The sequence below is a fragment of the Motacilla alba genome, chromosome 5 (genome assembly GCF_015832195.1).
Source record: "Motacilla alba alba isolate MOTALB_02 chromosome 5, Motacilla_alba_V1.0_pri, whole genome shotgun sequence".
Taxonomy (NCBI): Eukaryota; Metazoa; Chordata; class Aves; order Passeriformes; family Motacillidae; genus Motacilla; species Motacilla alba.
The window spans coordinates 35,918,965-35,935,544 of NC_052020.1; the positions used below are offsets into that span (position 1 = coordinate 35,918,965).

A 16,580-nucleotide genomic window follows, 5' to 3' on the forward strand; every position below is an offset into this window, starting at 1 on the left:
TTGAACCCATCTGAGGTGCTGTGTTGAAAAAAATGGAAGTTCCTTTCAGCTATTTAAAAATATAATTGATGCAACATATCCTTACTGCATAAAAGCCATGGACAGAAACTCCACAGTAGCATGACCTAACTAGAGACTGAGATCACTACAGAGAAGGGGCCATTTACACAAATTAGGGTATCTATCCATTTGCTGTTGTGGAAGTTTGATCTAGGAAAAAGAAGAATGTCCACAGGGAGAACAAGAGCTATTTTAAATGAAGAATTTTTATATGATGTGTGAGTGTGTGTATGTGTGTAGGAGATTTGGGAGATGACTTTGTGCAGGAAATAGCTAAACTGAGATAGGTAGGGTAGTATTTGCAGAATAGTGTGATTCTAGTGGGTGTGTAAGGAACCAGAGATTTCCTGCAGAGCAGTAATCTTGTTAAAACAGCAATAGAGAAGGTTTTTGTGTATTAGCATGAAAATGGCCAGAGTGACAAAGAAAGAAAAGAATGGGTATCCACTGCAGGAGAACACCAGCTAGCCAGGAGGTAGGAGCTACCTGAGAGTAGTTTAGGGCAGGTGCAAGATGTTATGGCAAATCTGGCTGGAAATACTATATCCCCTCAAAACTGGAGATGAGTGCATTCAGGTCCTGTTGGGAGATATGGACAGTACCATTGCACAGCGCGAAAGCCAGATCCTAAGATCTTGTCATCAGTGGGTATTGGACCTTCATGCATGAGAAAAATGCATTAGAGGGGGCTTTAAGTAGGTGCCGAACATAGGGAAGTTTGTAAACTGTTAAGGTGATAACTCTGAATTCTCCTATATCTCCCTAATAAAAACATGAGAAAAGACTTACATAAAATTATGATCCGGAAACTTCAAGGGACATTTTGTCTGGCTGAATATTTTGGTAGGTGCACCAGTGTGTTTACAGTACTTCCAAATGCCATGTGAGTTCTGCCATCAAAGAAATACTACAAACTGGAAGTGCGTGTTAAACATGGGGGAAAAAGCTGATGGAAATAGCTTCACATTCCTTTTTATTTATTAATGCCACAGACGAACTGGTTTTCTCATGAGGAAGGTGCTCATGAATTTTCATTCAAAATAATAAATTGGTGTCCACATTTTAAGAAATATGTTTAGGGTTCAAGGGATTAGACATGCAACTCTGCATATCTGATTCCTGGTTTACCAAGACAAAATATACTTCTTAATGTAATTTTAGTTATTACATAGCTAATGGTTTTAGTTTATTAACCAACAAACTTCGTCAAGGAAGCAGTTTTTACCTGCCCTTTAACTAATATTATAGCATTTTCATTGGCAATGTTTGGGTACTTTTAATAGAGGATTTTTCTCTTTTTCAATAAACAGATGAACTAATTTATTAATTTTTTAGTGTTTGGTGAATTCATATAATCAACCAAAATTGGATCTTTTATATGATAATTGCATCTTTGACACACATCAGTATTTCAGAAGTCATGCTTTCCCTGGTTCTGCCTGTGGCGATATAACAGAAAGATCTGCTAAGCTCAGGAAAAGTAGATTCTGAATAAAAAAGAAATATTAAATATACCCCAGAAGTACTGACAGATATGTTTCAATCTTAACCTCTCTCTGGTCCTACAATTTCTTCATTTTTCTGAATATCTTTTTAGCAGCTTAGTAACTTGCATCCTCTTCCAAACAGTAATTTAATAGCGATCACTAAATTAATTCATTTAGATGCAAGATATTAATTTTAAAAAATCTGTTTTTAAAAATATGTATCAGAGATATTCTAAAACCATTGAAAGTATTGCAAACATATTAAAAAATATTGATGATGCTCTGTAGGCTGACTTCCTTATCTTCAGGCTCAGGCAAATAACTGCCATAGTTGCTTAAAAACACTCCTAGATGACTTCACTTTACTTCAGAAAACAAGAAAAAACCAAATAGACAAAAAACCTCAGACAAAAAAAAACCACCCAACCCCCTCCCCAAAAAAAGAAAAAAAAACCCAAACAAAAACCCCAACCAACCAAAAAAGACCACTTAAAAAAAAAAAAAAAGTACATTACGTAAACTATGGGGAAGAAAACCAAATCTTGTATCCCTTCCTGGGCTTTTTCCAATGAATCCTGTTTCTCTCACTCTTGGTTTTGAGTTTCTATTTAGAACATTAATTTGAAATCAAAATATTGAACTGTTTTCTTGTGCTTATCTATGTTTTATAAAGGTCAAAGAAAAGTTGCATTTCTGTTTCTTTAAAGGATTGGTTCATTTCAATACACGAATAAATGGACCAATTTGGACTGTAAGTAAGATGTGGATCTTTAGACACAAAGCAGATGTTTGGATCCAGCATGTCTCTTGCCTATTACAGAAAAATCCAAGTCCACCTCCTAGTGCATTTTCCAAAGGCATCCCATGCCATTCTGTATGTAGGCTTTGTTTCGCGTCATCTTCATATATTAATTTAGGATTTTCACTAGTACAAAGCATCCAAGTCCAACTGAATCTGTAACAATTTACAAGTTATGAAATCTAACATCCTCTGTTATAGAGCATATGTTTTAATAACTGCCTGCCAGTTTTACATCTTTGAATAATATTTGGATAAGATGGAAGAGAAGAAAAGGAGCAGTAGGTACTGAAGATGCAGAGTGGTAGTACTGCTTTCTGAGGAAGGGATGAAGATTCAGCAACACTGCCAAATATACAATTCAAAATGGAGTTTAGTTTTCTTTTTGTTTCCAAATGATATCTGAGTCAAATACCTCCTGAAACAGGAAAAAAGCCCTGAACTCCAAGTGAGACTTATATTTCAATAATAGTAACCTGACCTTTTGTGCTTGCTCTTCTTTCTTTATGGTAACACTGCTTACCTTCTTGGGGCAGCAAGCAGTTTTCAGTAAGTGCACCTCATAAATTATTGAGTAAAAGTATACTAAGTACAGTGGATTAAACTAGAGGGCTACTTCAGAAGCAGGAATCAGTGCTTGTGCATTATACAATACTTTCTTTGTTGTCAATTCATTGAAAATAATACCGCGGAAGGCAAATGCTTTCTTCTCTCTTGCCTGCTTTCTTGAGCAAAGACAGTTCTACTTGTCACAGCTTTATCTATAAGCTTTCAAAATTACCATGCACGTGGTACTCTAGTTAATAACAAATAAAACTGCAATAGTACTAATGACATTAAAAGTGTGTTTAGTTTATTGTTTCTCTGTTGAAGCACTCCTCATTTTTTAATGGAGTTGCTAAAAAAGTTCTTAATAATTGGAGAAATTAGCTTTAGTGGGACATATGCTATTCTTTGATCAGTATGGGAGTTTTTTGATACTGGCAAGGCTTTTGTTAGTTCCAATTTTGCAAATTCGAAGATCCCTTTTCAAGAGGTATCTATTTGACGAATGTGCAGTTTTTCAGCATGTACTTTCTGTCTTGTATCACAGTGTTTTAGAAGAATCTATGCTTTACTTATTCACTAGGCTTTCAATAGAGAATCACATTAATCCTTTTAAGCTCCTTATTCTAATGATTTATTTTGTTGAAAACCGTAGTGATCCTCCTTTGAATTTTAATGATTGCTGGCTATTCAAGGATTCATTGTTTTGACTTCCTGTCCTTACCTTTGTTTCTTACATGTCTGTAGGGAACACCTGTCTAATACTGTATCTGGCCTTAGTTCTCACTGGCTTACCATATTCACTCAAGCCTATCTTAAGGCGTTAAGTTGAAATGCTAGCTACTCATCCATGAAAATAAATGTAGGATATTTACAAAGATAGGCAGATAGACAGCAGAGGGATGGTTGAATGGATTGAGTAATTTTTGATGTAAATGTTATTTTCATATGAATTATATCAAGGTGATTGTTGCAAAATTTGCTCAATATAAAGCCAGCACTGTAAAAATAAACAACACCTATAGGGGATTTATATTTCAAAATTTTTGAAGCAAATGCAGTATGCCAACAGTTGTCAGGATTTGGCATCAGCTGCTGAATTTAGGTCATGGCACTGGCTTAAATTGGATTTCAGTTTTCATTTTCATCCACACTGTATAAATACATAATGTCTCTTTAGAAATATAACTTGGAACATCATGAGTTTTCAAGAATATATTATTCTAATACAAGATTTTAACAACTACACAGTATTTATGCATAATACATTTTGTTCCTTATCTACAGCCTTTTGGACTTTGATTCAGAATACCAGGAGCTCTGGGATTGGCTGATTGACATGGAATCCATTGTGATGGACAGCCATGACCTGATGATGTCAGAGGAGCAGCAGCAGCATCTTTACAAGGTTAGCACTACCGTTACTGCCTTTACCTAGCTATAGAAGATCTGATTAGCTTGACAAGTCTTTCTCTCACAGGATATCGCTGCGTTCATTGTATGTATCATGGTGTCTATTAGAATTCCCTTCCCTGTCCCCAACCTCATTTCCATCCCCTGTGCACTGACAGGCTGCACCGACATCATAATTGCAAGAAAGTTCCCTTTATCACATTCTATTTGGTGTAATTCTATAGAAGGACAAAGATTTGTCTTCAAGATGAATAGAAATAAATGAAACTGCATTAATAAATAGACTGAAACAAAATGAAGGAAAAAAATGAAATGGGAACTTTTAACAAAATGTGTTTTGATTGGAGCTTTCAGCTGGATTTTTATCCACCTTTCAGACCTCATCTGGAAAGAAAGACATTTGCCTTGATTTTGGTTTGCTACTGCCAGGATTCAGGACTCTTCCAATTTAATTTTTATTAGTTACACATAAAGTAGACATTGTCATGTTAAGTCTTCACACCTGGTTGTGATTTGAGCAACCTGATTTTGAACTTGTAGGGTGAAGCTATGGAGTCTAATTCTATCATATATATATATATGTGTGTGTGTGTATTTATGTATATGTATATGTACATACATGCATACACACACATATGGTTTCTTTTATTTGCCATAGCAGCCTTAACCCAAAAGATGTATCATTTCTTTTAAATAGACAATACTTGTAAGAACTTCCTCAAAATGTGTGACCTGATCCTAAAATTGATTCAGGCTTCACTGTGTGTCTGAGGAGCTATAGGAGCTATGGGTCTGAGGGCTGGGGGGGGCAAGGAGGGGCTTTCGACACAAATATCAGGCTGCAGTAAATCTTCCTCATTTAGGCAATTTTTATTGGAGTAATTCTGACAGTTGTCATCCTTGAATTGCTTTGAGCATATGGCATATTTCAAAGAGCAGATTGTGAATCATAAAAAATAAAATTAATAACTAACCACAGAATCAGCAACACTATAATGACAAGAAACAACTACCCTCTAGCTTTTTTTTTATTTCTTATCAAATAAATGGTACATTCAAGGTCAAATAGAAGTTGTTCTCTTTCTTCTATGATTGCATGATTTGATAATTTCTTAAATACAATGATTTTTTTCTTGCTTTGGCATCCTATTTTCTTGATAGTCTCTTTGAATTTTATTCTTTCTTATTTTAGTTATTCTATTTAAAATACCCAGTAAGAAGGGGTTGTCATGTGAGTTAAAATATGTTTATAAATGCAGATATGGTTTGGATCCAAACTATTTTAGGCTGTGAGTTTCATTCACTGGCCTCCATTTCTTGCTTTGACAATTATTTTTCATTTTTGCTATTGTCTTTTTTCCTAACACTGTAAGTACTTAATCAGACTTAATCACACATTAACAGACCTGGCCTTGGACAGGCTCAGAAATAAACAATGTCAGAAATGAGTAAAGATTTTCTTGTGTGTCTAAAATAAGGTGTTTTGGTAGTTAGTGCCTGTCTGTATAAGGACAGATTGTAGCATGGCAAATTTAACCGCTAGTTTTAGTCCTATACTAAAAAAAATTAAATTGATAAACACAAATTTTAAGGTAACAATCCATCCATCAATATGAGAAGGAACAAAGATTAAGCAGCCAGTTCAAGTATTTTAGATCCTATTTAGTATACTTCCTTTCTTGTTTCCAAATGTAACCCCTAAGAATAATTATAGATGGTAAGGCTGAGATAATAGTGCATGATGAGAAGAGTAAAAAAGGGCAACACTTTAATAATATGTGCAGTATAATATGGTGCAAAAATGGGAAATAATATACATGAAAAATGAGACTAGTTTCTTAATATTATGAAATTCTGAACCGTGATAGGCATGATACTTCTGAAAGCAGAAAGTTTGTGTGACAGAGTAGCTGAGTCTGCAGCCTGTGCAGCAGACAAACCAGCAGCGATTCCAAAGAACAGGCAGCCTATTTGTCCTGCAATTTCTTCCAGGAGGTCAAAGGCTGCTGTACCAGATTTGAGCCCCCATATCAAAACTGCTTATCTGATACTTGGTCACTACAAAACTACTTGAAGAAGGGTAGGAATAGAGTCCTTGCCCTTCTGCAGTGAATATTCACTGTGTTTACCTTTCTAGTTAGAGCAGCAAGCAAATTTTAGGGACTGAACAAAAGCCTTAACTAGAGGTGTGGAGTTTGCATAAGAGTTGACTGAGAAGCGTCCACAAAGCATGAGGAATATTAGCAGGTAATGCAAAAATCTTAAGTGCATTGCATTTAGAACGATCATTCTTTCAAAAAAAAATCCAAAACAAAAAACAACAGCAAGAAACCTCCAACACGACAATGAACAACCTCTCAAAGTGTTGAAAGCCCGATAATTTCAGACATTTAAAAGTAGACAAAGGATAACATTAGCTAATGGAATTGAGGGAACAATTCTGCACTAGCAAAGGAAAGACCAGATAAATCACTAGCTCTTTACCATCCCTAATTTTAGAGATTTGTGGGACAATGAATCGTGTCCTCAAAAAGAGTATTAATCGTTTTATAAAACTAGCCTACTAAACCTCTTTCTAATCAGTGATGACACCCATTTTACGCAGAGGCTTTTTGAGACTCGTGGATGGTCGAGTGCTTGTGAGCACTGCCTGCACTTCCCAGAGAGCACAGCCGCTCTGGTCTGCAGGGACAGAAACCAGGCAGCTATTATTACCAGAGCTCCTCAATGAAGTGGGGTGTTATGAAAACACAGGTCTTGCTCTGGTTTCTCTTTATCAATTACAGCTTCAAATGTGAACCTGCTAATTGCACTTTCTGCATTTTCGTGGATTCTCCTAAAACCACAGACCTCTCTTCCCAGTTGCTGAGCTGACAAGTAATTGCAGCTCAGAGCCAGCTCAGCAAGCAGCCCCTGCCAGGGAACCTGCTGTGGTATCACTATTACCAACAGTAATCATTGCCCCTAAGGAGTCTATGAATGGGAAGCAGCAATGATGAAACAGGTAATTCAGAAGGGGCCAGCATACATTAAAGCAGCATAACACAATAAATAAATGCTAATATTGTATATAAGAAAACGAAATATATTTTCATGGTTAGAGTATTTTCACAGTATCTATTTTCAGAGTCAATATATACTTAAGTCAACTCTCAGCTTAATTTTTTTTCTAATATTCCAGGAACTTCATAGTTTTTTACTAAGATCCTTTTTATCTCTCTTTAACTAGGTTTTATTTTGCTCTTATAATAGGAACAGCATAGCCATATTTTTTGTAATACTGAATATGAATATACTACTTTCTCTAGACTTCCTAGATTTCAGCTCATAGGTTTAAAAAAAAGACAACATAGACCTAAATGATTTCTGCTTCATAGCCCTAAACTAGCCAATGATTTTGAGAATCAGCTAGTTTTTGATAAAAGAATGCAGTAACAGAATGAATTGATGACAGTTTATTTTTCCTCTAATGCTTTATCTATTAACTAAGAAAAAACTAAAAGGAACACTTCCATGTTTTGGATTCTTACTTCTTTGTACTTCTATAACAGCTCAGTTTGATGCCAAATGTATCATGTTTATTTCATTTTAATCTACTGCATGTGAGCCTGATCTTATAAGCCCTGGGTACACAGAACTTGCATTGACTTCAGCTGTATTCATATGCTGTTACTGGAGGATCAAACCCAAGAATTTAAACTCTGCTAATTAGCCCTTTAGTAGGAACTTGAGTGATTCTGTACCTTGAATGTTCAAAAATGAAGCAAATCAGTATTTACAAGAACTGTCGAGATTAGAAGTGAGTATACTGGCAGAAAAGTTAATGATAATTCTTTCCATTTTCCTCTGAAGATTAATTACAAAACTTAATTGTGTTAGATTAAAACCCTATTTAAATAAGTACAGTATGATTGTTAAAATTGTTAGTATGTTCAGAACAAAATTAACCAAGCATTTGAAAATATCAAATAAAATAAATATTTTTTTTCCTGATTACAAGCAGTGTATGGCGGTTTTAATGCAAACTGCATAAGTCATAAGTCTTTTACTAGTAATTCTTCAGCAACGGTTATGATAGATGGAAAAAGATCCATATGTTGTAGTGCAAAGATTTTGAAAGCATTTAGTTGGTACAGCTTTTGTACAAGTTAACTGCTGAGCTCTTTCATCAAGGGGAAGTGGTCCACTGTATTAAATAACACAAAAATGCACATCAAAAACTAAGGATACATTTCAAAAAAAGTTGAGGGGGAAAAAATCTCCCAGCAGTTTTTGTTTCCCTGCTGGAAGCTCTATCCCTGCTTGGAAGGTGCAGTTAATTTCCTCCTCTGGGTGTGCTGCTGCTCCATTGTGCCTTTCTCACTGGCTCAGTGTGCTGTGGCCCGGAGTGGATCAAACAAACCGTGGTGAAAGTTTCCCTCATTTGCATCACTTCTAGACAGCCCTGTCGTACTCTTTGCTGACAGGAAATCACTGTCTTTGTCACCTTTTTTCAGTGATCTCCTTTTGGCAGAGATTGGCCATGTGACCAGGATTAATCACAACAACAGTTCTGGCTCAGAACTCAATGACATGTTTTCCTCAGCACTTCAATAATGGTGTAGAGGAGTCAGTAGGAAATGACTACATTAATTTCAGAGTGAAAAGATAATTAACACTTAAGGACTAGTGCTATAACCTATGGAGCTATTATTCAAATTAAAACTAATTTATTGCAAACTTGTGAAAAAAAACCACAAAAAAACTGGTTTTTAATGCAACTGTTAAAATAATCTTGCAAGAGTCCCTGAGTTTAAAAAGAAGCAGAAACTATATTTAAAGTGGTAATATAAATACATAAAGACTTCAACATTTGAAACTGGAGGCTAAAGTATGTAAAGTGCTTACTTAGATGATATGAATAGGATACTGGCAAACAAAAGCAGCAGTGTGCTCCTAGAATGCTGTGCTTCAAGGAGTTTCCTTGGCAACAGAAATGCAGTTCCAAAAGTAGACAGAACTTTCCTCAGAAAACATACTATTAATAACAACCTTCCGGAACAACTTGGAACAATTTGACTACTTGGCAATAAAATGCCAAGTGTTCTGCAAATTAATCTAACACATAAGAGTTATATGTTTCTCTGGCCCATAATTCTCCTGAACTGGGGGCCTGAGTTCTCTGCTGTTAGAGGATACAAATGTGCAAAGCGGTTCCAAATGCTGTGCAAACAGAGAGACGGCTCAAATAGCAGCAGCCTATAAGGATCAATTAATGTTCCTCGTATCATTTTAACTTGTAAACCAGATTAGTTTAATTGGATTACTTTGTTCCATTTAAAGAAAGTTCCGCGTACCTACTGAAGCTGCATTGCAGTTCAGTCTTTATTTCAAGTAGATTTTCCATATAAAGAAAACTTATTAAAAGATTAACAGCCTGCAGAGTGATATATTTGGACAATATGCTTAGGGGATTGGTTATAAACTATAAAATGTGAAGATATTTGCTCCTAAGCTTCATATTCTGCACAGTCCAGGATGCTTTCTGTCTGTCTGGTAACCCATCAGTGCCTGCATGGAATTGCTAAAACAGTCAGTTTTAGTCAGAAGAAAATGATGGTTGTCAGTTTAGAGGAAGCTCTCAGCACACATCAGGATTGAGCCCCTTGTAGGGAGTAACTACAAATCTGCTATGCATGCAGTATTTTTAGGCATGTCATCATTTCTGCATGAGCCAAAAGAATAAACTAATTTCAGTTTTGCCTTGCCAATAGGAATCATTAGAATTCCACTAAAGGCCATAAGTTTACTAGACAGGAAAGGTAGGCTGTGCTAGTGCCTTGACTTTTCCTGAATTCTGAGCTCTAAAGGTTAAAAGTAATCAATATCTCATTGTGCAGCCTGATAATAAGTAATAACCATGATGTTAAAATCTAAATGACTGCAGATAGCACTTAGGTGTGTTGACCCATTTGGAAGGGCTTTTTAATTGCAATCAGAATAATCATTATAGTTTGCTAATCAACTTTTAGGCTACCTTGCAAAAATCACCACCTTTATGAAAAATTACTTTAATCCTATTAGCAAATTGTGTCCCGAAGTGAAAGCTTTTATTTTATCTGACAAAGTTTTATCTGACAAAGTATGTGCTAAATAATGTCCATAGAGATACTCATCACCAATAGCACATATATTACTTAGACAATAGTATGTCTGTACTTATGTCTACATACATGGATTGATACATGCCTCAGTGGAAGTTAATCTTTGCTTCTTACACTGTAGTATGTTTTTAACTGTCATATATTTTAAAATGACTTTGCACAAAACTGGCTTCAGTTACTGTTCTTCACAAAGTTCAGTAATTTTCATGTGCTAGGCTGGATTCTTTTCCCCAGCAGATTAAGAACCTCTATGACTTTCTCCACTAGGTAGGAAAATCATGTTTTGTATGAGAAGTCTCAAAAATGCATGATATACCAAATAGCAGTAACAGTCTGACTGCTATTACAATGTTAACTAAATGAGTTCAGGACCTGACACAGCAAAGTTTCCCACTCTCTTATTACAAGGGGTGATGAAATTGGTTACATTTTTCTGCACAAGTATTTTTACTTCAGTTGTGCTGGGAAACAGAGTAAAAATTCCTTTGTGACCCATCCTATAAGAATTAGTTCATTCTCCAGTGGTTCATATGTTCGTGTAATAGGATTAAATTCCTTCCTAATTCTGGCAAATTTTGTATTTTTCAAAGCAGAAAATATAAATGTTGTTGGGAAAAGTCTTTCTTAAAGCAGAGAAACGTTAAGTTTTAATGTCTTATATAATTACAATAGGAAAATACCGGATTTTCCTACTGTAGGAATTAATAGGAAATAGTAAATAGGATTGCCACATCTACAGAATTAAAGCATGTAGAAATTGAATACAAAAGGATGTGGAAAATATTTTTACATTTTCTTGGTTGCTTTCACAATATATTTCAAATGTAAACATGCATTTTTGAAGACAGTGTTGTAATTTCTATGGAGCATAATCCCTGTATTTCTGCAAGAAGTGGCTTCATGCATTTCCCAACAATAAGTGGGTTTCCCCCACTTCTTCCTAACATGATGTTGACGATGAACTTCACATTGTAGCAATGCAGTATTTACTGAGCTTGTAGCAAAAACCAGCACAGCTTTTTGGAGATTAAAGCAGTGTGTCTAGAATGAAAGAGGCATTTGACTTCAAACAAAAGTAAATGTGTACCACATAGCTGTCATCACCATTCCTTACTACAGCTGCAAAACATGGACAATTTACAGTCATCACGTCAAGCATCTTAGTCAACTCCACATGCTCTGTGTTTGTGCCCTTGGTGCTATAAAATAGCAAGATAGGGTCCTAAGCAGTGAGGCTTTAAAGCTGCCTTCCACTGGTCTCTCCAGTTAATCTATTGAAATAAGATAAAATGAGGAATGTTAATAACACAATGACAACATGATTTTTGAAGCTCTGTGTGGGCATGATACTGATTTTTTTAGCAGCTTGGTGTATCTGTCTGTTTTAAAGCAGTGAAGATAAAAATATCATGAGCAAAAATTATAGGTGGCAATAGTATTATTACTCTATTCCTCAAGTTAGTTACCAATTTTTAATGCACTTCTCTAGTTTTCCACATCAAAGTCCAGGAGACAATATATTTTTTTTTAAACTCATAGGAACTACATGGTTTATTGGTGATGTTTTGCTTCATAAACATAATACAGGAACTACTATTTTCTTTCCAAATTACTCCTCATCAGTATACCTCAAAAATAATCAATACTGTAATATTTCTTTCATAAAAATAAACAAAAAACAAATGACCACAGAATCGCTTTTTGCCAGGTTTTCTATATGAAACCCAAATTCACTACATCTCCATAAACTTTCAGTGGCAATATATACAATGAATTTATGTCTAAATGATAAAAAATAAGTTGCAGTGAAGTGTACCAGTTTATAATCTCCTGAATTTTTATTTGTATATGTATTGTATTTTTATTTTTATAAATATATATGATAGACTGTATTTATATATTGAAAATATGTAAAATATCAATATAAATTATTTATGTGTATATATTTGAAATCTTTTTACATACTTAAGGTTGGGTGATATTTTTACTTTGTGCGTATACACTTTTAATGTATTGTACTAAAAATTGCTACGGCATTTTGTCCAAATTTCTCATTCTAACAAGGTAAAATAAGCAATCACTGTACTTTAATTCATAATTTTTGCAGTTGTGGCTGCATTGGGTCCAGTGGAGACTTAGGGCAGGCTGCAGCCAACTCCTGTGGCGAGTGTGAAATACTTGTGGTTCTTAACTTCTTGTGGGTGCTGTTGTATTGCAGAAATCATGGTTGCTATAGAATCCCAGTGATCATGAAACTTTAAATATTAAAGTTGGCTCTATGAAGAGATGCTTTTGGGGTAAAGAGCTGTAGAGGCCTTCACATCCTGTTGTTCTGGAATGACAGGTGGTATTACAGATGTGAAGGACATGTGCCAGCTGTGTCACAAGCTGCAGGGAAAACTATGCAGGGGTTATCATTTCCCCAGTAATACACTGGGACAAGGAGTCATGTGTGAAGACTAGTTTAACTACTATGGGAACAAAGTAGACCAGCCCCTGTCAAGAGGAGTTTTCTCTAAGGGGTAATTCAGAGGAGAAGCTTGTTAATATTTGAAATATTTTCAGGAAAACACTTCTCTCTCACCTCTTTCTCCACTGATTGGATAAAGAGGCTATGAAGATCAGTCTCTAAATTTACCACTCACTTATTCTGATATCACAAAAAGAGGGTATTTTTTGTACCACTGTATAATGTTTATGCAATACTCCAGTTTGAAACTCATTTGTGATACATCCAAATTTTGACAGACATTGCACTGGAGTTTGATTATCTCTGCTTTAGCCATTGCTTTTTCTCAAAAATAGGCTACTATCGATATATAATTTTTTTGGTGGTAACTTTTTAAAGCTGAACATGTATTGAGACTAACATACTTATTTTTTTTGATAGCCTTCATCCAGAGACATTCTACAGTGTCTACTATGTAGGTGGAAGAACAATAATTCCTAAGAACTCTAAGCTTGTGATCATGTGTTGAAAGATCAATTAAACACGATCAGAGGTCAGGAGTGGACAGTCATGTGATCCCATTTTGTTGCCTAAAAAATTTAATTGCTATTATCTTGGTTTTTCAGCAAGAGTATATAATTTTTAGCCTCTAAGAAGAGCTGGCCAGAGGGATACAAATAATGAAAGTAAATTAAAAGCTGTAAAAGGTTTTCTTAACCAAAACCAGAAAAAAAAGAAGAGGATATGGTAAGGTGCCAGGAACTAGAGCAACCCTGTGTAACTGTAGACATGAAACATTTCTTAATTGTATCTCTTTGCCAGGATCACTTGTGAAATACACAGCTCCTATTCAGAGGGAAGACATTAAGGTAAAACCAATCTAATATATGTCTCCAAACAGTGGGAGAACTATCCGAAGAAGTGCCAGAACAGAAAGAGCAGAACACACACATAGATGTAAGTTGAAAGAACCCATGAAGCAGGGCAGATGCAGACTGGCTGAAAATGTTGGCATTTCAGTGCAACGTATGTAGTGTAACGGGCAACAGAAAAAGTAGAAATAGAAATGTTCTTGACAAAAAAGAGGCAGGCAGCCAGATTGAATATCACAGTTACATTTGAAATTAAAATATAGTGTCTGAAACCATTGACAATTTAAGGCTTTAATGAAGAAGTAGATATTGGTAATGTGGCTTAAGCAAATCTAAAGATTCTCTGTGTTCTAGCAATGCAGAAGGCTGCCAGGCATTCAATTGCTATATTTGTAACTATGCTATTAGATCAATGACTAATTTGATACCAGCTGGATTATAGAGTCAGCTGCAGAGCAACACTGATAAGGAGCAAAATTAGACTGGAAAGATGCAACCAAGCACTGCAGATGGGCAATGAAATCATGATGAAACCAGTGAATAAATGCAGTCAATCAACAAACAACCCCTGAAATAAGAGATGCTATCTCTTAAAGTTTACTAGAGTTGTTTTAGAAGAATTCTACTCACCCAAGCTATGGTTTCAGTTGAAAGACAATAATCAAAGCAGTACCTGAAAGAAACAGGAAAGTCACTGTGATTGCTCACTGGCATTCTAGCTGAATATAACATATCTGAAGAAGATGAGCACTTACATGTAAAATTGAAAATCCACCAAATCACCCTAGAGAGAAGCAAAAGGGAATTCCATTAGCCTAGAAAAACTGCTGGAAAATGCAATATGGCAAAGCAAAGACCCTGACCCCACAAAATGTAATGGATAAAACATTTACTATTGGTCAGAAAATCCTGGTATAAACTGATTCCAAAATACTTGCACAAAATACAAAAAACATGGGATATTTTACAATTTTTTTTTCAGGGTAACAGTGCTCACTATGGTGTCAGAAACATGTTTTGGAACAGAGATCTGAAAGAACAGAATAGCCATTCTTCTGTTGTGTATTTTTTCAGGTATCCGTAGGCTTTTGTGCTCATCATTCTGAGCTTCTAGGGGTATACCAGTGTAACATGGACCTGATACCCTTCCTATAGCTGAATATGAGTAGCTGATGTCAGTCTAAGCATAGGAAACAGAAATGTCAAAGAGGAGGCAATCCATGAACAACCTTTAAATGCAACTCTGGACAGGAATATTAATCTAAATGCAGAAAACATGAAAGAATGTGAGTCATTTGTGGGGGCCATATGTTGATTTTTGAGGGACTTTGCTGCTGGCCAGGAGAAACTAGGAGTACCCCAGGAAAACAGGCAGAACAGTTGGCAGACGATTATGTCTTCAACAGACACAAACAAACACTTTTACAAATTTTTTGCACACTTGGCAAAAGCCTATGGATTTTTGCCATGGCCAATACAAAGTGATGAATAAAAGAGGTTAATGGCCAAAAGAAAATAAAAAAGAGGAGGGGGAGAGAGGAGAAGAGGGCCAGGCAATGCAGCAAGATACCAGTCATTTAAAGTACAATTATTTGAAGGAACTGGGCATTAGGGGAATCTCCTGATGATACAGAGCTCCTGTAGCCGTTCCTCTGTAATTTTTCCTGGCATCATAGCAGAAGTAGTGAATGAGTGTGGGATAAGTTGGAATTACAGTGGATTCCTTCAAATGGAGACCCTCAGAGAGCTCTGGTTTCTAAAATCAGTGAAACTAGAAATTTCTGTCTTGCCTGGAAGCAGCAGCACAACTTTTCCCTTCTCATGCACATTGCACTTGTCTTCCAGGAGAATTCCCCATGAGTTTCTTGGTGGGCAATAGCTTACCTTTAAGACACCACCAGCTGCCTTCAGCTGCAAACAGACCCACATCCTACCTGTTTTTTTTTTTTCTCAATTCAAGTGCTGAATTTATCTCTATAAATTAATGATCAATACTCAGTCCTCCATAAAATCAGATCAACATATTCAAGAATTTATCATAGATGCAAATAGAATATAGCTATTTAAAGAAGCTTGTTTTCATTTAGCTCAGTTGTATATATATATATATGTGTGTGTGTGTGTGTGTGTACTTTGTCTAACAGCACAAATGCTAGATAAGTGAGCTTTGCTCTTCTCAACACATTTCAAAGTTACTCAGAGTATTAAATATTGAGCAATAAAATGTGCATTTCATGGAAACATTGGTTTGGTTCATATTAATTAAATTCAACTCTTCCTGTTTGAAGCCAGATTAAAAGAGATGTTGAATATTGCTCTCCAATTGCAACAAGTAACAGCAAGCCTTGCCTGTTTTGTAGGGTATATGGGAGGAGTTTTCTGCATCTCTTCTAAAAGCCATGCCTGCCACAAGCTGTATCTTGACTGAAGAACAGGGTATTCTCTCTGTGAACTAACCATTTTTATAGACAATGCTTTTAACTGCCATGGTAGGAAATCTTGCCTTTAGTGCTGAGGTATGCTCTAATGGTAGCTAAAATATTCTGATTTGTCCCTGTATGTTTAAATAGTGAGGAAAATATTTCCTGCATTGCCAAGTGAATTCATGCCAAAAAATTAATCTTCTACAATTTTCCCCTTTCCTTCCCTTCAAGAAAGTCACTAGAAGTATACTACTATAATAACTTGCACACCATTCAAAAACTGTTATGTTTATTGGTGCCTATATGTGTCATGAACAACTCTCCACTGTCCAAATAGGGAGACCCAGAGTGACTGGAGATCTGATGCTTCAGGCTTTTGGTTTAATTA

General features: G+C 35.7%; 1 protein-coding gene across 4 annotated transcripts in view; it reads left to right on the forward strand.

Moving 5' to 3' along the window:
• Positions 1 to 16,580, forward strand: part of AKAP6 (A-kinase anchoring protein 6) — a 258,458-nt gene that overhangs the window by 177,987 nt on the left and 63,891 nt on the right. For all 4 annotated transcript variants that reach the window (XM_038139050.1, XM_038139053.1, XM_038139052.1 and 1 more), the window contains one exon: positions 4,180 to 4,300. In XM_038139050.1, the coding sequence (XP_037994978.1) occupies positions 4,180 to 4,300 (121 nt within the window). The remainder of the gene's footprint in view (positions 1 to 4,179; positions 4,301 to 16,580) is intronic.